This window comes from Podarcis bocagei (assembly GCF_964188305.1).
Source record: "Podarcis bocagei genome assembly, chromosome: 17".
Lineage (NCBI taxonomy): Eukaryota > Metazoa > Chordata > Lepidosauria > Squamata > Lacertidae > Podarcis > Podarcis bocagei.
In genome coordinates, this window is record NC_138143.1 from 33,228,216 (window position 1) to 33,252,573 (window position 24,358).

General features: G+C 45.3%; 1 protein-coding gene across 2 annotated transcripts in view; it reads right to left on the bottom strand.

Moving 5' to 3' along the window:
• Positions 1-5,304: 5,304 nt before the first annotated feature.
• Positions 5,305-24,358, bottom strand: part of PIGG (phosphatidylinositol glycan anchor biosynthesis class G (EMM blood group)) — a 60,811-nt gene continuing 41,757 nt past the window's right edge. Inside the window, exons 6-8 of one of the 2 annotated variants that reach the window (XR_014003289.1) lie at positions 21,040-21,203; positions 11,274-13,280; positions 5,305-11,042 (exon numbers count right to left, since the gene is read on the bottom strand). Coding sequence is in view for 1 of the 2 variants with exons in the window: in XM_081176514.1 (XP_081032640.1) it covers positions 13,055-13,280; positions 21,040-21,203 (390 nt within the window). In the remaining variant the exon portion in view is untranslated. Of the gene's footprint in view, positions 13,281-21,039; positions 21,204-24,358 lie in introns of both variants that reach the window. The other variant, XM_081176514.1, reaches the window with a different exon arrangement.

The following is a 24,358-nucleotide window of genomic DNA, read 5'->3' on the forward strand; positions in this document are numbered from 1 at the left end:
AGTGTCATCAGGTTTTGACTTCTTAGTTTATTTTGCATAGTGTTCTTCATGTTACCCAGCTCTACCTCTCTTTTAAATCAGAACCAGTGAAGGCGGTGAAGGTCCTGCGTGAGTGCCTGGAGGCGGTTGGAGGATGGATGGCGGCTAACAGATTGAGGCTGAATCCTGACAAGACAGAAGTACTGTTCTTGGGGACAGGGGGTGGGTGGGGGTGGGGGACTCCCTGGTCCTGAATGGGGTAACTGTGCCCCTGAAGGACCAGGTGCGCAGCCTGGACGTCATTTTGGACTCACATCACAGCTGTCCATGGAGGCACAGGTTAATTCTGTGTCCAGGGCGGCTGTCTACCCCCTCCATCTGGTACGCAGGCTGAGACCTTACCTGCCTGCGGACTGTCTTGCCAGAGTGGTGCTGTGCTAGTCCAGGGTGGAGGTTACCGTGGGGCGAGGTCCAGGACCTGAGTCGAGGGTCAGCAGACAGTCCTCCACAGGCGAAGCGGGGTCCACAGCGAGGAGCCGGGCAAGGACAGGAACTCTGGGGGAACCGGACTGGGTGCTGGCCGAAACAGCTCTTCAACGATGTTGCTCCCACAACCTGACTGGCTGACTGGCCTTTATCTTCTCTGAGGCCAGGGGCGGTCCCGGCCCCCAGGAGACACACCTCTCCTGGCCTTAAGGCGAGCACTCCTCCTGGGAGAAACCAATTTCCTCTGCCTCTCTGCCCTGAGCCTCTGCAGTTCAGGAGAGGCTGAAGGGTTACTGGACCCAGGGGGAGACTCATCTGTAGGCACTGAGTCCTCAACCACCTCCGAGCCAGAATGGATTCACCTGGTGCCTGCTCCTGAGGATCCAGCACAGGTGCAGGCGCTTCAGAATCAAGGCCCTGCCCCAGTTCAGCTGGCCCTGGAGGCGGGGGCTCCTGTGCAAACTGGGATTCCTCCGGTTCAGCCTCTGAATCGGATTCCCAGGCCATCACAGGTGCGTGCTCTAGTTATCTCCGGTTGGACTACTGCAATGAGCTCTACGTGGGGCTACCTTTGAAGGTGACCCGGAAACTGCAATTACCGTAATCCAGAATGTGGCAGCTAGACTAGTGACTGGGAGTGGCCTCCAGAACCACATAACACCGGTCCTGAGAGATCTGCATTGGCTCCCAGTACGTTTCCGAGCACAATTCAAAGTGTTGGTGCTGACCTTGAAAGCCCTAAACGGCCTTGGTCCAGTATACCTGAAGGAGCGTCTCCACCCCCATCGTTCAGCCTGGACACTGAGATCCAGCACCAAGGGCCTTCTGGCGGTTTCCTCAGTGCCACCCTGTTGCCCTAGTATACATTCCACATAAATAAATGTACCCAAGTGCAAGGCTCCATCCAGGAGTGGCATCCATGACAAGGAGCTGTGAACTGCAGGTGTAAAGTAATTGAGAGAGACATATGTTCAAGGCAAGGCTGGATCTATGGAATCATTTTCCTTTTACTGGTCTCTTGTGTTGGCAAGAGAAGCATGATGGCACAGAAGTGTTTCCCACTCAAGACTCCAGCTGCCCAGCATTTCTTCCTTAAAACACAGCTGAGAACAGGCACAGGAAGTAATACTTCTTGCAATCAGGGCTTTTTTCAGCTGGAACTCACCTGAACTCAGTTCCAGCAGCTGTCAGGTGGGTACCGTTGCCATTCTAAGAGAACGAGGGAGGTGTCCGTGGTGAGTTCTAGCACCTCCTTGTAGAAAATTGGCACTGCTCACAAGGCATAAGAAAAAGTTGTGGAATTAAGAGATGCAAGATACAGTGAAGGACAAGCACTGAATGAGGCAGAATGAGGTCAGCTAGACAGAAAATCTGGTAGCACAAGAAATGCCCCAAAAAATATACAGTAGGGAACAAAATCCTAGAATTGCATGAACACAGTGCAATTAGAACATATAGATGTAAAGAGTAATCTGTAAGGAAAGTAACGGGTACAAAAGACAGAAAAGATGCTGGACATCTAAATGCCAAATAAACATCCAGCACATTACCAGAAATACCAAAATCTTCAGCCCAGCATGAATGTAAAGTTGCCGGAAAGTCCATTAATGCAGAGATCGCTTCATATTCTGAACAAATCCCCACGGGAGGCTGGTCCATTGATTTATTTCGGACAATCTTATTCATAGGAAAGATAGCAGCAGGAAAACATCCATTTGTAAATCAATTGCGATGTACTGGACCTTAATAGTTTATATATTGCGAAACTGCAAAATTCTGCTGGTAGAGAGGCTTTAGCATGGATCTAAGATAAACTGATGGGTTGCCTTTTGAATGAAACACACCTTCGTGCAACTAACACACAGCACAAGGTTCAAGTGGGGAGGATCTATAGAGTTGTAACTTTTGTTAGTCCTACTCAGAGTTGAGCCACTGAAATTAATGGGCATGACTAACAGGTTCATTAATTCCAACAGGGCCTACTCTGAGGAGGTCTTAGATGAATGCAAGCCTGAAATTCCCCGAGTCCAGCTACAACCAATTAGAATACAAATCACCAACATTCACAAAGGACAGAATGTCTATTTTATACAGGTGTTCCCCCCACCACTTACACACATTTGACTCATGTGCGACTGCATATATGCTCAGCACCGGGAAATAAAATAGATTTAAACCAGGAAATGGCGGAAGAGCTGGGGAGTCTATGTGGCTCATGAGGAGACCCTCTCTGGAGCTTGAAGACTTCAGTGTGGGTCGAGGAAGCCCCAAAGAGGCACAGCAGGGCTTTGTTTAGGGCCAGTGGTGTCCAAACTTTTGATGAAGTGAAGGGCCGTGAGGGCCGACCAAAGTTGTTAACCTTTTTTTTTAGGATTGAAGTTGTTGAGTTTTATGATTTTACCCCAAAGTTGTTGAGCTTTTTTAGGGTTGAAGTTGTATAGTTTTAGGATTGAAGTTGTTGGAAGTTGTTGGAAGACACAGGGGACGGATTAAACCAACCGGGGGGCCGGATTATGCCCCCAAAACGGACTTGGGACATGCCTGGTTTAGGCTGCTCAGCCTCCCTGCCTAGCAGCTGGCGCAAGCAACAGCAATGTTTCCACATATTCTCCAGCCTCCACTCAGCCCCAGAGCTTCAACTCTAGTTGAAGAAAGAGTTGTGTGGAGAGAAAGCAGGAGAGCGAGCTGGAAAGCAGGGGGGAAAGAGGCTTCCCCCCCCATCCACCCATGTACAGCCCACATCTTCAGCGCCTGCTTGGCTGGGTGTCAGGAGCACCTTCTTCGACCTTCCGATCACAGGAACGCAGGAACAGCAGAGCAGCCTTCCCGAGGAATAGGTCCTGGTGCAGTGGACTCACATTTGCTGATGTGAGCACCTCAAAAGCAGCCGAGTAACAGAAGCAAAGCTGTGGAGGTTTTGTGGCATACCTACCGTATTTTTCGCTCTATAACACGCACCTGACCATAACACGCACAGTTTTGAGAGGAGGAAAACAAGAAAAAAAATATTCTAAACGAAACAGTGGATGTATGATTTTTGTGGTTCATGCTGCAGCCACAGACATGTGATCTGACGGTGAGTTTGGGGTGGCCCAATGCAAAAATCCTGAGGATCCATGTGGATCCATGCTTTGCAACCATGTTTTTGCACCATTGTGGCCCCAGGCAACAGTGGGTGCGTGATTTTTTTGGTGCAGGCTGTAACCACGGATCCTCTGCTCACGACTGCAGCAGATCCCCCTGTCATCCGTAGGCATTCGCTCCATAACACGCACAGACATTTCCCCTTACTTTCTAGGAGGAAAAAAGTGAGTGTTATGGTGCAAAAAATACGGTAATTTATTTCTACTGATTAAACAAATAGAAGAACGTAACAAACATATACGAGAGAAGCAGCTCTCTCATACTGCCATCTTGTCTGTAGAGAGATCGAAGAAAAGCCACCACAGTACTAGGGATGCAAGTCTGGAAGAGTAGTTTCCGCCCCCTCCTTTCTCTCAGACAGAAAGTAAAACAAACATGATCTGGTGATCTTTGCAATGGGAGGGATGAAAATACTGACACACCCCACTTATATGATAATTTTCACTTATGCACATAAACGTAACCTCTGCTTAATTGTGGGGGTGAGTCTGTATATTCAGTGGGTTGCTCTTAGAAGTCATGAGACAGCAGTGCAGGTCTGCTATCAGCACAATTTTGAATAAATATGTCTGCTACACACAGCACGTTTTGGTTTTTTCTCATGCAGCTAATCATTCTTACAATGGGTAAATCCATTTGGGAGTGACGCACCAGTCTCCCAACAGGGTTTTAGGCAGAACATTAAGAGATGTCATCAGCACCGATGGTTCATGAGCAACTTTATACCCATGCTGGGCAGCGGGTGTTGATATTTCTAATCACGTCCTGCATGTATAATTTGGCTCACTTCAGCATTTTCCATCTGTCATTTGTTCAGGCTAGTTGTGGGTCCACATCACCACTGTGGTCCAATTATGCTGTGTCAATATTTGTTGCACAGTTTAGTATTAATTTTGTTGCCTTCCAGTTATTTGTTTTGGGGTAGATTTCTTTTGCTTCTATTTAAAAAAAAAAGACAAATCCACTGAGTATAGGTCTATTAAAAGCTTCTAGCTATTCCATGATCCCCTTGTATCTTCTTCACTTTCAATTATTCCCTAAAATCTTTTTCTCGTGTTTTTTTTTTCTGATGAACCGACTGTGGATTTCTGCTCCTTTGTTATCTGCATTTACCGTATTTTTCGCTCTATAAGACTCACCAGACCACAAGACGCACCTAGTTTTTGGAGGAGGAAAACAAGGGGGGAAAAATTCTGAATCCCAGAAGCCAGAACAGCAAGAGGGATCGCTGCGCAGTGAAAGCAGCAATCCCTCTTGCTGTTCTGGCTTCTGGGATAGCTGCGCAGCCTGCATTCGGTCCATAAGACGCACACACATTTCCCCTTACTTTTTAGGAGGGGAAAAGTGAGTCTTATAGAGCAAAGAATACGGTACTTCATCTGTCTCCACTTAGAAGGGTGTTTGCCTGATGAGATCTACTCCATTCTTTTCCTTCCAGCCATTAAATAAGGATTTGAATATATATGTTATTGCATATTTGGTCTGTGGGAATACAGCCTTCCCTTCCCCGTGTGCTTCTGACATGGAACAAAGATGCATTTTTGTGAGGGGAAAAGGGAAACGGAGCTGCAAATATATATACAGTACTGGCGTAGAAACTTCAAGGAGGGAAGGGTAACAAGATGGATTCCAAAAACCAGCCAAGCTGTGCTCAAGATGACAACATGCTTAAAAACAGCACAATCAAGAGCCAAATTAGTCAAAAGAAAAACAAACAAACTTTATTCAGAACAGGAGAAATAACTCGTGTACAGAACACACACAAACAGGAAATTAAAACATGGACTAATCAGAAGTCAACAGAAGCTGAAAACAAGGGAACTCTGCCAACGCTGAAATTCTCATTGTAGTGACTCTTGCAAGTGCCTTCAATTTCTGCCCAGGACTTGGAATATTTCTTTCCTCTGCCTAGACAGTCATCATTGCCCACTTCAGTCCTGAAAGCTACCCTTTCAGGCCTAGCAGTATTCCTTGTCCTTTTGGCTTCCTGACTGGAAGACTCTCCCACACCTTCCCAATTCTCAGGTTGAAATTCCATGCACAATGACCCAGAGTGAGCTCTACTGAACACAGGGGAGCTTCTGAGCAAACATTCATAGGCTTGGGCTGAAAGTCAACTCAAAGATTAACCTACGTTTCAATTTGTACAAAGTCGGTGTCTTAAGGAACAAGAATGCTTTAAAACTATTAAATGCTAATTCAGTTTGTTATCAAAAAAAACTAGAAGTAACAGTCTTCTGGCATTTCAGCCTGGAAACATCTAAACACACACTCAACTCACTCCTTCAAAGCTTGCAGATTTAGACTTTTCTCCATTACCATTAAGCTGCTACCACCACAACCACCCAAAATCAGAATTCTAAATTTCTGGATATTCTCTTCACCACTCATTCTTTCTTTCAATACCAAAGTTAATTTTGATTCCATGGTGGACTTCAAGTAAGTAATAAACTTGCAGCAAGTCCCCAAGATGCACTGCATCAGCCCCACCTCTTTCTTTAAAAAGTATTTGTTTTTAACCTCATGGTTTCCATGTCTATTTCCAGAATGCTTTGTAACAGGAAATATCATCATCATCAATCTTTATTACGGTCCAGAGACGCAACAAATCATTACAAAGCAATATACAATTCATACAGCCTACCTCCAGGTTAAACAAGCATTTTGTTCAGAATATAGGGATTATTTGTTCTTGCAACCACCGATAAAAACTTTGCTACTGCTAATGTTCTAGCATTTGTCTGGTCTTCCAATAGGAACCTGACATAGTGAGCTTCTCATTTTCCTGGGAAAGGTACCAGCAAGGGTAGTATCAGTTCAGCCCTAGCTTGCTCATATTTTGCACAATGCAACAAAATATGTTTTATTGAATCGCTGTCTTGAGCATACAAGCAAAGTCTGTCCTGGTAGGGAACTCCTCTCAACCTGCCATCCATAGCCTTCGATAGTTTGGTACTGTCAGGTTTTTAAGGTAAGATGTTAACTTAAAGACATACCCATATTGTACTCCTACTGCCAGCAGGAAATATATGATTTAGGGCTAGTTTGAATTGCTCCTCCCAAAAAAAAGGGGGGGCGGGAGGGATTATCTACGCAGAGAACTAGATTGCCACAGAATAAGGGTTCAGTTTAAGTACCATGTCTAGGAAAAGCGCTCTTTCTCTCTCTGTATATATATATATATATATATATATATATATATATATATATATATATATATATATTCCTTGGGGGAGAATGCATACAAATATGCCGTTTTCTCTCAACGCACAGATGCAAACAGCTGCACCCCGATGTTCCTGAGTCCAGAAGAAGAAAAAAACATTTGCTACATGAGTCTGATTGTACAAACTGGCCAAATCAATGGGCCTCGTATCGTACCGCAGGGAGGCAAACTTTCCCATTAAAATGAATCTTTTCAAACCAGCAGGGAATTTGAGCTACAATGCATTACCTAATTAAGCAAATGGACACCGAATAAAGGTCAATTCTTAGAACAATCTCGAGCTGAAAGATTTACATGGGATCTTGGGTTATGACCTGAAGAACTGGCACAGCTACCCGCCTGAATGTCAAGTGGCCAGGGGTTGTGTGTGTGTGTGTGTCAGAGAAGCAGTTGTGGCTCCAAACTAGTAGAAATCCTTCAGCAGAGACAATTGTATACAGTAAGCATGCCTATCTGGCTTTGCAGCAAATTCAAAGTTGCTGTTTCCTGCTTCCCAAAAGAATCTCCTTGTTAGACCAAAATCCTGACAGATGTGTTACAAACCTCTTGGGGAGCAAGCTGCTTTTGAACAGCAGCAGGTCTCATGAGCACAGAAGCTAGTTAAAACATCAACACTTCTTTTCTGACATTCATCATAAAGCAAAGCCCATCCAACAGATATGTTAGCTGAGAAGAGAGATGAATTCTAATGGAAAAAACCTAACATGCTGCACATACTGTAGTTTATACCATGGTTTGTTTTCCTTAACAATGGTTAATACTGGCCATAAACCATGGTTTCATGTGGGCATGCAGACCATAGGTAAAGAATAGGATCTACACCAAACCAACAATGATTAAGGCAGTTTCTCTGCCCCTCCAGCTTCTCTGCTTGCAACGTGGCAAGCGGCTGTCACACCCTATGGGGACAGACCTCAGCTTGACAAGCCAAACTACCATTTTACTGTATTTTTAGGGTCTCGCTCAGAATTAAGACAACAAACCACAAAGGATGGTTGAACAATACATCCACGCGTGACCTATCTGGAGAACAAAAGAAATATAACTTTCTTTGGGAGTTGTCATGGAAAGGTCACTTAGCGCTGTGCTGTCCACTACAGCCTAACAGACAGCACACAATATGCAGCAGAAAACTAGACTTGCATGAGAAGTACAGTTCATGCCTTTAAGATCTAAAGTTGGATACGCAAAGAAGCATGTATGTACGACAAAATACTTCTGCAGTGCTGTGTTAAAGCATAAAAGCCCCAGCCAATTATTTTTTTCCTGATCACTGTGGGTGTTCTCCCTTTATTTCTTGTAATTCCATCTGTACGTCAAATTATTTAGGAAAGAGACAAGCCTGTCTATGTTGCTGTGTAAAGCATCAAGTGCACAGATGCTGCTAAAGCAAAAATCATTAAAATTAGTATATGTTGGTACTTAAGTGAAATTGGCTGGGATACGCAACTGCAGCCAATTCCAGCTCCCTGCCATGTCTACTGGACTGAGATGTGCTTTTGTGAACACGTTTGTTGAATTTGCACCTTTATATTTTTTACATACTTAGAAAACATCTTAATGCATACAAATTGAAATCTACTGTGCAATGAGGCCTTAAGCAAAATAATAAGATGCCTTCACTAATTGCTTCTTAATCCATTTTTGGAGTCCTAATCTTTCCTGGCAAATGGACATAGGAGCCACTATGAAATCAAAGGTTCCTTTTTGGTTTTCTCCATACCCATGCAAAGACACGACACAAGATCATTTACTTGAAGCGCTCAAAACTTTCAGAAACAACGACTGGTCATTACTAGGCAAGAGTCCTCTATGGAGATGAAAAGGGAATGTACTAATCTGGGTATGTTTACCCTGGAGAAGAGGAGACTGAGAAGAGATATGATAGCCATTTACAAATATCTTAAGGGCTGTCACATGGAAGAGGGAACAAGCTTTTCTTCTGCTCTGGAAGGTAGGATTCGAACCAATGGCTTCAAGTTACAAGAAAGGAGATTCCGGCTAAATATATGGAAAACCTGACAGTAAGAGCTGTTCAACAGTGGAACAGTCTTCCTCAGGAAGTTGTGGAGTCTCCTTCCTTGGAGGGTTTCAAGCAGAAGTTAGATGGCCATCTGTCATCTTTAGCTGAGATTCCTGTATTACATGGGGTTGACTAGCCTTTCCAACTCCACGGTTCTATGATTCTAATAATAATGTCTTGTGCCACTCTGATAATGCTTGACCTAAGAAGTCAGATATTTTTTGCTCTAGGTCATTATGTTAGATAGAAAAGCAGTTCAATTGTTTGGTTCAACCATCACATTCCTGGATTGAGAAATGCACCATGTCCCTGTGTGGTTCCTCCCTTCCTGACATGCCCATCTTAGTACAAGAGTTAAAAGGTAAAGGGACCCCTGACCATTAGGTCCAGTCGTGACCGACTCTGGGGTTGAGGCGCTCATCTCGCTTTATTGGCCAAGCGAGCCGCCGTTTGTCCGCAGACAGCTTCCGGGCATGTGGCCAGCATGACTAGGCCGCTTCTGGTGAATCAGAGCAGCACACGGAAACGCCGTTTACCTTCCCGCTGGAGCGGTACCTATTTATCTACTTGCACTTTGACGTGTTTTCGAACTGCTAGGTTGGCAGAACCTGGGACCAAACAACGGGAGCTCACCCCGTCACAGGGATTTGAACCACCAACCTTCTAATCAGCAAGTCCTAGGCTCTGTGGTTTAACCCACAGCGCCACCCGCGTCCCTCAGTACAAGAGTTACTGGCTTGCTATAGCACCTTACTGGGAAACTGGTGTGATTCTTACAAATCATGAGGTAATCCTGGCTTGCAGTATCAGTTTGCGGGTTTCCACCTGGGATGTCAAATGGGAAGTGCAATATCTGAACTGAGTCAGTGTGTGAGATAGGCAGCCATGGCCTCCGTTTTATGAGAGGCTGTGAGGGAAGGTTGTAAAACATGTTTACACTGCATTCAAGTTGCATTTTAAACCAGGGTTATAGCCAAACTGGAGGTGATGGGGGAAGATCTGTGATCAGAGTTCTAGAATTGGATCAGGCTCCGATACGGGAGAAGGCAAAGTCAATCCTTCCAAGTCATTTTCCTCATCAAAAGCAAATGTGTAAGTTGTCATTTGCCCTGTGAAGAAAAAGATAGAGCTACCTATACAAAGGCCATCCCAGCAAAGCAAAGCAAAGGGAAACACACTGGGAATTAAAGCCTCTTCCCCAGGCCCAGTCTAGTTGAGCGTGCAAAGTTGCAGCATTGGAATAAAGCTGAAAAGCACCAGGAAATCTGTATCAGATCTCCTGCATCTCATCTAGTTTGGCCCCAAGAGACTCTTTGTTATTGAAACTAAAACAAGATTCTTATCTAACCTATTAAAAATCACTGCCTGAAAAACTGCCACCCTATCTTAAATATTAGCATATATACAAGCCAGAGTGGTTGCTCAGATAAACTCAAACTGTATTTACATGTGGCATGATGCAAATGTTTCTTATAAGCTATTTTTTCTTATTGGAAAAAGATTCAATTGTTCATTTACCCCAGAGCAGTAATTCGCCAAATTGTGCACTGGGGCACATTAGCTTGTTGCACTAGAAATATAAGTATTAAAATTTTAAAGAAACCAATCAAAGACTCCTGTAAGCCCAATGTACTTACCTACTATGTCACGGCATGCAGGTAAGCTCCAGGTGTGAGCACCCACCCCCTGCTTCCAGCAGAGGGACCTCTGACAACTGCCTCCCTCCCTGTACAGAGCAAAATTGCCTGTCCTCAGAGGAGTCTGCTCATTGCACCTCCAGTTTCTCCTCCTTCCAACTGGGGCTGTACTGGAACAGTGACTCAAACTGAGATGCGGGGAGAGAGGGCCTGCTCAAGGGAGAAAGTTCCACTTGGAAAACACCGCCTAGAAATATAGTGAGAAAATTTCTTTTTTTAAAGTAGGAAAAAATATTAGCATTGCTGTTTGCCAGAGCAGCAGCGTTATTTGCTCTGCTCCTGCTTGCTATTCCAAGAGTTTGCAATAACATGTAAATAATCAAATGCTTTCAGAACCGTGCAGCTAAAAACAATAAGAGATCAACAGCTGCAAATGCAGAGATGCTGTTTAAATCCCATTGTTAGTGCTTCTGCGGTCCTTGCTGCATCTCTGTAGGAAGGAATGAAAACACCTTGTAAATCACCGTTGCTCACAGCACAAAGCATTCTGTCCTTCCACGGCATGGGAGAAGGAAAGCACCGTATTTTTCGCTCTACAAGACGCACCAGACCACAAGACGCACCTAGTTTTTGGAGGAGGAAAACAAGAAAAAAAATATTCTGAATCTCAGAAGCAAGAACAACAAGAGGGATCGCTGTGCAGTGAAAGCAGCAATCCCTCTTGCTGTTCTGGCTTCTGGGATAGCTGCGCAGCCTGCATTCGCTCCATAAGACACACACACATTTCCCCTTACTTTTTAGGAGGTAAAAAGCGAGTCTTATAGAGCAAAAAAATATGGTATACCTCGTCTAGACGTTTAGATCTGACACCATTTCACCAAACGCAAGAAGCTTGAATAATATGGGGCTTGCTTGGATAACGTAACTTGAGAATGTGAACAAGCTTTGGCCTGACACACTATAAACAGAGAATATGAAGTTTGAGCCAGACTGTATTGTGCCTATGGGCTTTTCCTGCCTCCATGATCTGAGAATGAGTCGCAGGGTAAGTACAGGCAGATAAATGCATCATACCCCCCATCTAACATCATGTGATTAAGCACCCACAACCAGCTCCCACTCACCCCACAAGGCTGGATTCTCAGAAAGGTAGCCTCTGAACACACGCTAATACCAAAAAATAAGGTCTCACCCAGGAGAGTTAAAGTTAGCATAAATAAATATAACTCTTCTTTTTTAAAAACATAGATTTTGCATTTCTTAAGCAAAGCTTGCTCTCAGCTGCAAGTATACTGACATTCGCCGATAGCTTATTTATATAATTACATATATAACTTGTAACATTTCCATGCTACAATTCAGCTATCAAAAATAATGGAATTAGTTGCTTTTCCCTATTAAAAAACACATTCCAGTAATGCTTATAAAGAATTTCACACACATATTTACAGATATGCCAGCACTTTTAAGCCTGCCAGAGCGCTTTCATAGTCTTTGACTGCTGTTTGCAGGAAACGACAGGAAACTCTGAGAGCTACATTCATAGAACTGTGATGCGTGTGTGTATAAATGTATGTGTGTATGTCTAATCTCCAGTTCACAGCATCCTGTCACATTGTGAGCCATCACGTTCAGAGTATATCAAAGGAACAACAACAAAAATACGAGTAACTGGTTTGGAGAGAATCTTCTTCACAGTTTTAACCTTTTGAGTGAGGTCCATCAGCCAGCACTCCATGGAATTTAATAAAAACTTTACTTATTCAAGTTATGATTAACAAATGAGAAATGCAGTGCAGGAGTGGAATAAAATTTCAAAATACAGTCCCAGTGATAGAGAGAACCCTACCCCCAGCAATCGGTTAAAGCCTGGTAGATTTTCATCTAAACTCCAATATGAAGGAATGAAGACCAGTAAGAACTTCTCAAGAGATGATCCTGTTCAGATGTTCAAACCCAGGTAGTGAATACACAACTGTGGTGCAATTAAAAAATCGGGGGCAGCCTGTGACCTCTTCCAGCATCAATTGCCACTGATTACTATAACCACCATTTAACAGTCAGCAATGGGTATTAATCCTAGTTAAGTCAAGCCAAATGCCCACTTGACCAGGGCCTGCTAACCAGCTTCAAGCTCTGGTTTAGTAAGATGGAGAACAGAGCCTGGCTAGTTTCCATTGCAATCAACATCTATGCCAATGGGATGCTTAACTGTAGTTAAGGCAGGCAATGAAAACTGGCATGGAAGGGACACGATCCAACAATCCATTTATAGTCCAACCGAAATTTAGATAGTTCCCGACCGCATGGCCTGTTACGCTTGGAACAGGACTTCAAGACAGACTCTGCAATGCAACCCCCCCCCTCTCTCTCTCTCTCTCTCTCTCTCTGTGTGTGTGTGTGTGTGTGTAGATATGTATGCATGTATAAACGTGTTTGCCAAAAATAGATTACCCAGTTAACTTTTAAATATCAATCTAAAGGCAAGAATCCACATTCCATAGTAGAAATTCAGTCCGTTGCTCGAAATTATGCAAGACTCTGCCTTAATGGTTGCTTTCAGTCTTGGACTTTACGCAAGTGGTTGTGATCCATGGCTGTGAAGAAAGTGCACACTGCTGCCGTGATGAAGACGTGCACCCCCTCGTAGAGAAGCTTTGGCGAGAAAACGCTCCAGATGAAGAGGTGGTACCGCAGGCCCGTGACCAAGACGATGTACACGGCAACCGGGATGGAACGCAGCAGCGCGTAACAGAAGCAGCCGTGCCCCATGGCTGAAGGATTCCTTTAAATAAAAAAATAGCAAAACATTATCTCAGCCCGTGTCAGTGCCCTAGCCAATAATTTCCTTGGGCTGGCATAGGAAAACCTCTGTAATAAATGAAAGATGGAAGTGGATTTAGGAAACACAGGACAACCGGCGTCCAGCATTGCAGCCTGATCTGCAGAGAGCCAAAAACAACTCAAGTTGAGTTATGCCGAGTGGAGGCCTGAGTCTCAATGGATACCGTATTTTTTGCTCTATAAGACGCACCAGACCACAAGACGCACCTAGTTTTTGGAGGAGGAAAACAAGAAAAAAAATATTCTGAATCTCAGAAGCCAGAACAGCAAGAGGGATCACTGTGCAGTGAAAGCAGCGATCCCTCTTGCTGTTCTGGCTTCTGGGATAGCTGCGCAGCCTGCATTCGCTCCATAAGACGCACACACATTTCCCCTTACTTTTTAGGAGGGAAAAAGTGAGTCTTATAGAGCAAAAAATACGGTATATGGTTCTTCTCGATACCTCAGCAGGTGCTGTAACTCTCCACCCCCAAAGGTGCACTCCTTCTCCTGAGACAGACAGATGCCAACAACAATAAAGGCGTTTTATAAGGTCACAGCAACCCAACTTAGCAAAACTAAAAGGAATGCTGATGGCTTTGGCTTGTATTATTCGTAGATCATTGTATTCTTTTACTGCAGTGCACATGTTTACATACATATTACTTTCAATTTTTTTGCTAAATTGTGTTCCTGGGACTTTGTCTTTCTGTTACCTACAACTGGGGACACCCACCCACCCTTTTTTATTGTATAAGAAAAGCGATGGTTCGGAGGGGGCGTCTTGCCGCTGCTAAGTTCCAAAGCAGGCCCAAGACGATGGGAACCATCTAAGTGCCGGGCAGAAATCCAGACGTCGACTTAACAGTTCAAGAGATGGTTTGGCAGACACCACATGGCAATCACAGAGAACTAAAAAAAAAAGAAAGAAAGAAAGCCATACTGGTGGCTCCCAAGGCTGCAGATTTATTGCCCATTAACTTTGTAGAGCTATTACACATGACCTTTTGTAAGCCCTGTCATAAAGAGAAGGCTTTGTCATCATGACAGTCAGGGAATAAAGAGAAATGATGGGACTGCTCATACATGAAGACAGCTCTCGCTGAATGGGTAATTGGGAAGGAACCAAAATGAAACATGTCCAATGGGAGCTGTTGCCGCCAAGCAGTAATAGCGCTTTTGGAGCAGCAGTTCCGCCAGTGTGTTCCAGGGAGCTGTGGTTTCCTTGAAAGCATGCCAATGGCTCCTCGCAGAGGCAATCAGTAATGGCATGCAAACTTCTTGGAACGACAGCTTGCCCAGCACAACTGGCATTCCCTGGCAACATGGGGCCATGGGAAAGTGCTATGTGTTGACTATCAGTTCTCACAGAGAGCTGGGTAATTTGCAACAGGCCTGATGGGGCCCAGTGTGAACTCTGTCTATGTCCCAGAATTCCCTGCACACTGCACAGGTGTTTCAGGGCAGAGGAGCAGGGGCTCGCCAGGAGACAATTCTATTGCCTGTGTATGTATAAGAAACATGACCCATTGCATGCTGTGGCCCGTGTACTGCACAATACTGCAGATATGGCTCAACTGAAGGTCCTCATTGTTACCCCAATACTATTTTATAAGATATGAGGTGAGAAGCTGCCTGTCTGGTTCTTCAATTGGGAGAAAATTAGTCTCCCTGGTTGAGATGATGATGATGATGATGATGATTAATTGAGTTTATATACCGCTCTATACCCAGAGGTCTCAGGGCGGTTCACAGAAAAGATAATATTATTACTATTACTATTATTTCATTATTTATACCCAGACACTCTGGGCGGCTTCCAAGACATATAAAATACAAAATAATTAAAATAAAGTAATTAAATACAATATACTCCCATGGAGACTACCTTACACTGCATTTAAAACCATAATCGCGTTAGGATAGAAACTGTTTAGAGCACAGCGCCACCCGTGTCCCTTGCAGATTGATACTGAAGGCCAAATAGTAAGAGTGCAAAGAGCAGATTTTTGATTTTTGGCAAAAGACCCCACAGTCCCACTGCATCTAATGGGAGGAAAAGCCTGCTTTAAACTGTCAAAAGGTGACAGGCCAATCCCACTTCATTAATGAAGACGAAAGACTCCAGAACAGAGCCACCTAGCTGGCAGAAAGCCTATCCTTCAGCTTCCACTATTTGGCTCTGCTAGCCACTGGTCATGTGCCAATTTGATCTTCTAAGCTTGACACAATACAGGCGCAATTATTTCCATTTACTCAACGTGACAATGCGCCCCCACCCGCCAGCATCAAGGCACTCAAGATGATCGTTCTAAAGGGCCAGCAACATCAAATCTTTGATTCTATACACATCTCTAGCGCTCATCACCAATTATCAAGCTGAGAGGTCCATCTGCTATCATTAAGGTGCACGTCAAATAGCACCGAGGCACCTGAATGTCACATGCATTAGGAACTAGTTAAGATAAGCGAGGTGTGCCTATGAATGTATGGTCAACACAGGGGCAATAAATTCATTTGTTCAGCTACTCTCCACTCCTCAAACCAGACCTGTGTTTCTTCAATGTTTGATACCTATAAAGGTAAAGGGACCCCTGACCATTAGGTCCAGTCGTGACCGACTCTGGGGTTGCAGCGCTCATTTCGCTTTATTGGCCAAGGGAGCCAGCGTACAGCTTCCGGGTCATGTGGCCAGCATGACTAAGCTGCTTCTGGTGAACCAGAGCAGCGCACGGAAACACTGTTTACCTTCCTGCCAGAGTGATACCTATTTATCTACTTGCACTCTGACGTGCTTTTGAGCTGCTAGGTTGGCAGGAGCTGGGACCGAGCAACGGGAGCTCACTGCGTCGTGGGGATTCGAACCACCGACCTTCTGATCGGCAAGCCCGAGGCTCTGTGGTTTAACCCACAGCGCCACTCGCGTCCCTTGATACCTATAGGCTGGGTTTATTTTAGGAGGCAGGTGCCGCCATTGTTTATTGGAAACATTTGCCACTGTTCAGCCAAGGTTCCCAGAGGAGCTTACAGTACAGTGCATTACAGAGCCTAGTGGGTTAGAGCGTGGTGCTGATAACGTTTGCAGGTTCGATCCCCGTATTCCTGCATTGCAGGGGGGTTGGACCAAATCATCCTTTGGGTCCCTTCCAACTCTACAGTTCTACATATTTTTATTGGTCAGTGCTCAGAAGGACAATCTCCTTGCAAATTCCAGCTAGATCCCTACACTTTGGCGGGGGTGGGGGGGAGAGAGAAGAGGGAGGTTGCAGAATACAATGAAATTTGAGAACTGAAGTGAACATTGTGCTTCATCAGGAGTTTCTTCCCTCTCCAATGTTAGCCTATTGATGAACCAAGGTCAGCTAAAAGCTCTCCAGGTTCCTGTCTGCGTGAGGAGCATTAACCATACCATGAATAACACTTGTGATTCTGTGGCGGCTGTTAAGGGATTCTGACAACACAGCCTCTGCATCCTGGGAGAACGTATTTATGCAGGCTTTGCAGCCGGTGCCAGAATTGTGTACTGCACAAAAAACAGCTTATTAAGTTTAATAAAGGGTTGGAGGAGGGGTGGGGGGGATGTGCTGTAGGTTTTGTAATGCAAAACAGAATTACAGGCACACAGGCAATCTCTCTGGTGCACAGTAGGGGCTTGCTAAGTCTGTAGAGACGCAATACCAAAGCACTTGGTAAACAAAATGATGTGCCGCTGAACACACTAGCCATTGGATTCAGCAAGTAATGGTTGTCACAGGCCTAAACGCTGGTTTTTATATTGGGCAGTAGTGAGACTGATAAGCCAATCTCTACTTTGAAGTGAAAATCACAGCAACCTGGCAGTAATTCAAAGGCACGTCCTGTTCTCTTAATATAACCTCTGGCGAGTCAGGATTTTCCCAGCTTGTGTGCTAGTGAGGCAGAGAGGCTAAGTAGCTGAACTGTGGAATCAGGAAGACCTCAGTTCTCATGTCGTCCCTCCTGCCCACCCATGGAATCTGCAATATGGTGACCAACCTGGCAGGTTGCTAGGAGGATCACTGCCTTGGTCAGGCTGAACCTGTGCTGGGAAAGACACAGGGAGTTCCACCCTGTTCATTCTGGCATTTGATACTATGAACCATGGTAGCCTTTGGGTACAATCTCAGGTTGGCGTATGGAGGCGCCAACTTTGGATGGTTCTGCTCGAACCTGGAGGACCAGTTCCAGAAGGTGGGATTGGGATGCACGCCTTACAGGGCTCCTCATTCAACATTTGCATGAAGCCAGGAGTGCCAACTTGAATAAAATATGGGGAGAGGGGTTCTAGGTAAGCCCTGCCCCACATAATCAATCACAAATATTTTTTGAAGGGGGCGAAGGGACCTCAGCCCCTAGGGCATGAAGCCTACAAATGAGGTCTGAGGGTCTGGAGTTGGGTGTTATCAATATGGTGACAAAAAGCTCTCTTTTCCAGCTGAGTTCAGTAATGCAGATGACGTTGCCAAGGAAGGCAGAAGCCAAAATGTTTTAACTACAGCATTAAACCCTTCTCTGGCCATTCACCTATTTTCACATTATGACTTTCATCTTAACAGAATCATTTTAGGACTCTCAGTCTATTTCTTTGGATGGCCATGTGGCTGTTCATTTACCTCTCCTGCCCCTGGGTATATTTTTCTACTTAGCTATATAAAGGTTTTGGAATGAAAACACCTTTTAAAACAACTGGTGTTAATGTGACTGTCGCTGCAAGGATTGAATTAGCTAGTCAGTGGCAATACCTCAACAGGGGTATTTTCCTTTTAAAGGATCTGACCTACACTGCATATGGGCGAAATTCACCCATCTAGTAAGGCTTTAGGAAACTAAAGGGAACACAACCAATTAAACTAAGAATCTATTTTAAGAACATGAACAATATTTGCAGCTCTTTAATCAAGCAGTCCAGCCAGGAAAATTTGTCATTCTGATGTAATGCAATTAATCTTTTTGCCAAATTTTCCAGTTGCTGTTGTTCGTCCTAAGTTTTAATAGGAACTGTTTGCGTTGTTTTAAAAAAATGGAGATTATATACTTAAAACAAACACTTTCATCCCACTAGGGCTTGTCCAAACATTACTTCTGGAGCCGATATTAAATGATTTTAACATAGTTCAAATTAATTAAAAATACTGTAAATACGTTTCTCTTAATTGTCAAGTCATCTTAAATTAATGTTTTAAGTTGCTGTAAAAGAGATTATGAATAGTTATTAACTAAACATTTGTTTAGTTGAGTCATTTTTCCAATATGTAACTCAAAGTACTTATTTCTTTTTGGCAACTAATTTTTAAAATAATAGAAAATAATAAAATATAATAATAAAAAAACTATAAACACCCCACCAGGCATTTGCAGCTGGCTACAGGGTAGTGGCAAGTTTGGCATGGCAATGTTTATGTTGTCATTTTAAGCATGTAAGCTGCTGTTTTCATTATCTTCTAGTTTTTATTTTGGAGTTTACTAGTGCTTTTATTTGATACTTGTAACATAAGCAGCTTTGACGATCCTTATAGGGGAGGAAGGTGATTTTATTTATTATTGTATTTTATATATAAATATATATATAAATAATATGAACTACCATATTTTAAAAAGGAGAAAGGCGGACAAGGTCTCCTGAGTTAGCAATTCTCCTGAGCTTTTACCAGGAAGCCCCGCCAACGGCTTCAAATTAGCTTACATATAATGAGAAAGCTTCAAAACCAGTGCTCAATATTAAAAAGCTGATACACATTCAGCCGCAAGCCCTTTACAGAGGTACCTCAGGTTACATACCCTTCAGGTTACAGACTCCGTTAACCCAGAAATAGTGCTTCAGGTTAAGAACTTTGCTTCAGGATGAGAACAGAAATCGTGCTCCGGAGGCACGGAAGCAGCAGGAGGCCTCATTAGCTAAAGTGGTGCTTCAGGTGAAGAACGGTTTCAGGTTAGGAACAGACCTCCGGAACGAATTAAGTACTTAACCCGAGGTACCACTGTATATTGTGAATATATACATTCACTCTATAGGGGGGGGGTCTGCAATTTTTGGATGGCCTTGTTGGCCAGGCCGAAAACCCTAGTCACCACCCCCAAAGGGAAGGGTAGGAGGAGACACGAGGGTGATGCTGCTTGAAGGTACATCGAGTGCCCTCAGGCTATGGCATCCCACTCCTTGCTCCCCATCATTCCTACTCTGACTCAGGAAAAGTCAACAGGTGTGGAGACTGTCAGTTTGGATCTTTGTAACCAAGGCTCTCCAGTGCTTTTGACCACATAGCCATATCCCAAGCATAGGCAAACTTGGCCCTCCAGATGTTTTGGAACTACAACTCCCATCATCCCTAGCTAACAGGACCAGTGGTCAGGGATGATGGGAGCTGTAGTCCCAAAACATCTGGAGGGCCGAGTTTGCCTATGCCTGCCGTATCCCATTTGTGTTATTCTGAGCCAAAGCAGAAAAAGAAAGCACACCTTTTCCAACCCTCAGGATCAGACTTCTGACACTAAACCTTCGCTGCCCTCTTCAGGAGAAGGAAAGGCTAAGGAGTAAACCCTTCACAAAACCAGAGTGGAGTCCCTAAGACAGTTGGATGGTGTCTTGTACGCCTCCTTCCAGCAACTCCTGCAGCTAACTGTAGGGGTGATCGCGGAGTGGGGTCCGGAGGGAGCACAGTCCCCACCCGCAGGCAGCCTCAGCCTGCCTGCACGCGTGACCTTGGGGTGCAGGGCACACACACACCCCCCGGACAAGCCACAGCTGTCTGAACATCGTTGCCTCTGTCTAACCTTTTGCAGTCTCAGTAGTCTGCGGTGTCCTGTCTGTAACCTTTGTCTCTGAGACCTATTGTCTCCTTCATCATACACTGTGCAAGGGGGAAATGACACGGTGGAAACAGGTGCCAAAATAACTTTGTACCACCCCACGATCTCGGGACCGGACGATGTGTAAAGGTCACAGCCCAAAATGTATCTGCCTGGTTTGCATATTTGTGTCAATAAAAGGAGGCTCCACAGGGCTGGCCGGCAGCTCGCTTTCAGCTCACCTGTGCGCAGCTCACCTGCATTATCAACTCCTGCCTCATGTCCCTCACTTCAGCTAAGCTGGTGCCAAACGTATTGCTCTGCTTTCCTTTGGACCACATCAGCGAGGCCGGGGTGGGAGTGGGGTCTTGTCGCCTGGGTAGCCCAGGACCTCCATACACAAAGCCTAGGACTGCATCCCAGGAAGGTCACTTTGGTGCTGCCAGCGCAGCAGTTTGACTCCATTGTCAGCACTCCATTGTCTCTTGAGACAGACAGATGCCAGCAAAGCCTTTTTGAAATGCTAATATGGGGGGAAATGTGGACAATTGCAAGGCAGAATCTGCAGGCAGGTATGTTTATCCCCCCTGCCCAGGAATTCTCTCCCCACCCACCAGTAGTTTTTCACTTCTTTTCTCTAGCCAGACTCTAAAAACCCAATTGCTGGATCAGTGGGCAGAACAAAAAAGAGCCTCCTGCTTGCCTGCCAGTCCTGCCCTCTTAAACGTTCCATTATCTCGGCCCACGCAAGTTTGAGAACACGCATTTGCCAAAACGTCTCCAGCTCGCCCCTTAGGCTTGCGAACTTCGCTGGAGCATGGACTGTGACATTCAGCACACAGCCAGAAAGAAATTAAACATTTAGCAGTATTTATAAAGCTGCGGTCAGTGCAAAAAACCCCAAACACACAGATTACCTGCTCACATCGGAGCTCAAATAGCATAGCAAGTGAACGGCCCACAATAAAGGTCCAGAGTACGTCGCAAATCCAGTTAGGAAGATGGCCGGGATTTCCACGTAGTTATCAAGCCCGACAAAGCCGGCCGAAACGTCCACAGAAGCAATGCTGTTTGAGTTGCCCTAGAAGAAAAGGAAAATACTGAGCAGCTAGATCCACACAGTGAAAATTTGAAAGCTATTCTGCGAGGTAAAGGTATCCAAGATACATCTCGAGGTCATAAGGGGTAGAAGGCTTGTCAGAACTCTGTCTTTACACCTTTCCCCCAGGCCAGGGGCAGGGAATACTTTTAGCCCAAAGGGCAACACTCCGACTAGTGGGCAACTGTCCAGAGGCTGTGATTCAGCCACAGAGAAGTCAGAGGTTTCTACATGTACATATCTCCATCCAATAAGAGGCATTACTGGCACCTCTAGGGCCCCTTACACAAGACTGGAAGATGGAGATGGAGGAGGAGATGGAGTCTCTGTTGGGCTTTCTTAACCACCTGGGCTGTATTGATTTTCCAAGTAAGGTCTTCACTTCTTCACTGAGATAAACTCCTAGGAATTTAAAGGAAAAGACTCTCTCCACACAGCACTCCCCGACGTACAGCGGGGCTAGTTCTCCTCTCTTCCTCCGAAAGTCCAACACCATCTCCTTTGTCTTGCTGATATTAAGGTGCAAGTTGTTCCCTAGGCCAGTGTTTCCCAACCACTGTTGCCTGGTGTGCCGCGAGATGTTGCCTGGAGGGAGGCGGGCAAGTCGGGCAGCGAGAGGCGGGGCGGCGGCGAGGAGAGGCCGCCCAGCGCGGGGCTCTCGCCGTCTGCCTGCCTGGCTGCCTGCGAGCTTGGCGGGCAGCACCTCCGTCCGCAGCGCCCGCCTCGCGGCTCTCATTCCCTGCCCCTGCCAAAGCTCACCCAGCCAAGCCGCGCTCTCCTTCCTGCCTCGCTTTGCTGCCTCCTCCCCCCCCACCCCCAAAGCTTGGAGGTTCCCCGGCAGGAAGGAGGGAACTTAATCCTCTCCAAGGGCTGCGGAAAACAGACATGCAAATGGGGGCTTGCCAGCTCTTCAAGCGCCGCCGGCTTTCTTCGGGAATTACCGCCCGCCGAGCCCGGTAACGCTGACAGGCCGAGCTGCAGGGCTTGGCAGCGCAGCCGGCAGAGTGTGGGAAAGGGCGGCCGCCACGCACCGGGCAAGGCGAGACTCGACGGGGAGGACACCGGCAGCAGCGCCCCCCCCCCCAGAAACCCGCTCAGGGCAGGTAATTCACAGAGAGTGGACAGAAGGAAGCCTTAAAGGGCTTCAGCCTCCCAGAGTGGCGGGGAATAATAATAATAATAATAATAATAATAATAATAATAATGATGATGATGATGATGATGATGATGATGATGATGATGATAATAAAATTGACAGGTGGTGTTTTTCTAGGTGAGGGGGTGGGGACTGTAATAACAAAAAAATCAGCTGTATATCAACCGCTGTTTTGCAATGAGGAATTGCAAATAAGGAAGATCAAAAGGAGAATGTTTTTTTGGGGGGGGACTCTCTTCCTCTTCCTCCTCCTCCTCTCGTTCTTGCTCCTCTTCCTGGCAAAAGGGCTGCTGAGACCCCTTCTCTCTTGGGTGCCGGTGGGTGCTGTGACGTTGACGCTGCTGTGGCAAGTGCCTTTACTTAGCAGAGTGCATTCCCCTTTACACAGGAGGGGAGGGGAAAAAATTGAAACTTACACTTTCGTGCGTCCCTCCCGGCGTGACGCTGCGCGCTGACGTCACGGGGCTGTAATGGTGGTGTGCCTCGAGATTTTTTTCATCAAACAAGTGTGCCTTTGCCCAAAAAAGGTTGGGAAACACTGCCCTAGGCACCATGTAGATATTATGCACTTCACTCAATTTCTTAAACAGACATAAGCAAAGAGCCCTTGAAGTCTCAGGCCTCAGGTGTGGGCACCAAGAGGAGGCCTTCAAAGGCCAAACCATTTGTATCAGGAAATGTATTACCCATATGGAAGGTGTGTGTGGAGAAGGTGGTGCTGATTATGGACACAGTGCTGCAAAAGGTGAGGTTTTAACCCTTTCTTCCAGTTTTCCCCAATCAAAAGCCCCTCTCACATTTGCTATTTACCAGGGGTAGGGGGAAGAGACAATAAATGTATGATCACGAGTACCTGAATACTTTGCCATGTGGAGTACACAGCAGCTTGGAGAGGGGAGAATTTGGATCTGATCTCTGCAACTGTCACATCTAAGCCTTCTAGAGTCCTCCATCATGCTCTTCATTCCTATTTGCTAGGTTCCTAGCTCACACAGTGAACCGACTGTTGCTCTTCATATTAGGGACTATGGGATTAAAACAGGCATAGGGAAACTCAGCCCTCCAGATGTTTTGGGACAACTCCCATCATCCCTGACCACTGGTCCTGTTAGCTAGGGATGATGGGAGTTGTAGTCCCAAAACACCTGGAGGGCCAAGTTTGCCTACACCTGGATTAAACAGTTCATGGATCCCATCAGTTTGCCGGGAGAGTCGGTCAGTGGCGGGAGACCATGTGCTGGTGTTTCAGCGCCCATGTGGCTTAAAATATGTCCCGTGTGGATAATCCAGTGCTATTTTTCTAGAAAAAGAGGTAATGGAAGTCACCATGAACACCTCTCTTGTTTTCTTAGAATGGCAATGGTGCCTACCTGAGAGGTGCTGGAACTGAGTTCCAGTTGAAAAAACCCCTGGGATAATCCAGTGTTGTTGTTGTTGTCAACTCAGGGATATAAAGGACAATATGAGATCCCTCCAGTGTTTAAAAGAGGCATTCGAACCACTTCTGTATAAATCACAAACAAGTGGCTTATTTATTTTTAGTTTTCTTTATATAAAGATTTTATATACTCCCCAGGCTCGAAGCGAATCTGTTCTTCGTTCCTTATTTGATTCTGCAGTTTAGAGCGTGGCATACCTTGAGGTAAAGTGTACTGTGCAGATATTACATTTTAAATATTTACACTGTGCTACGCGAATTCTGTTCCCAAGAGGATGCCAGCTTCACAAAGCCATTGCCCGGTGCTCAGAGGCGTATACAAATTTGTATTCGGGAGAGGACAAACCGTCAGAATGGAAGCATTGTGCGGAGGAAGCAGCCACACAATATCTATCTACTGCAACGGGAGGCCTAAGTGGCCAGACAAATGTTCTCTTTTGTTCGTTATAAATTTTTGAACATGCATTAGAAACAAAATGAACAGAACAGTAATTTTTAATGGGGACTAGGTTCTATATCAAGAGGTAGACAGAAATGGGCGAA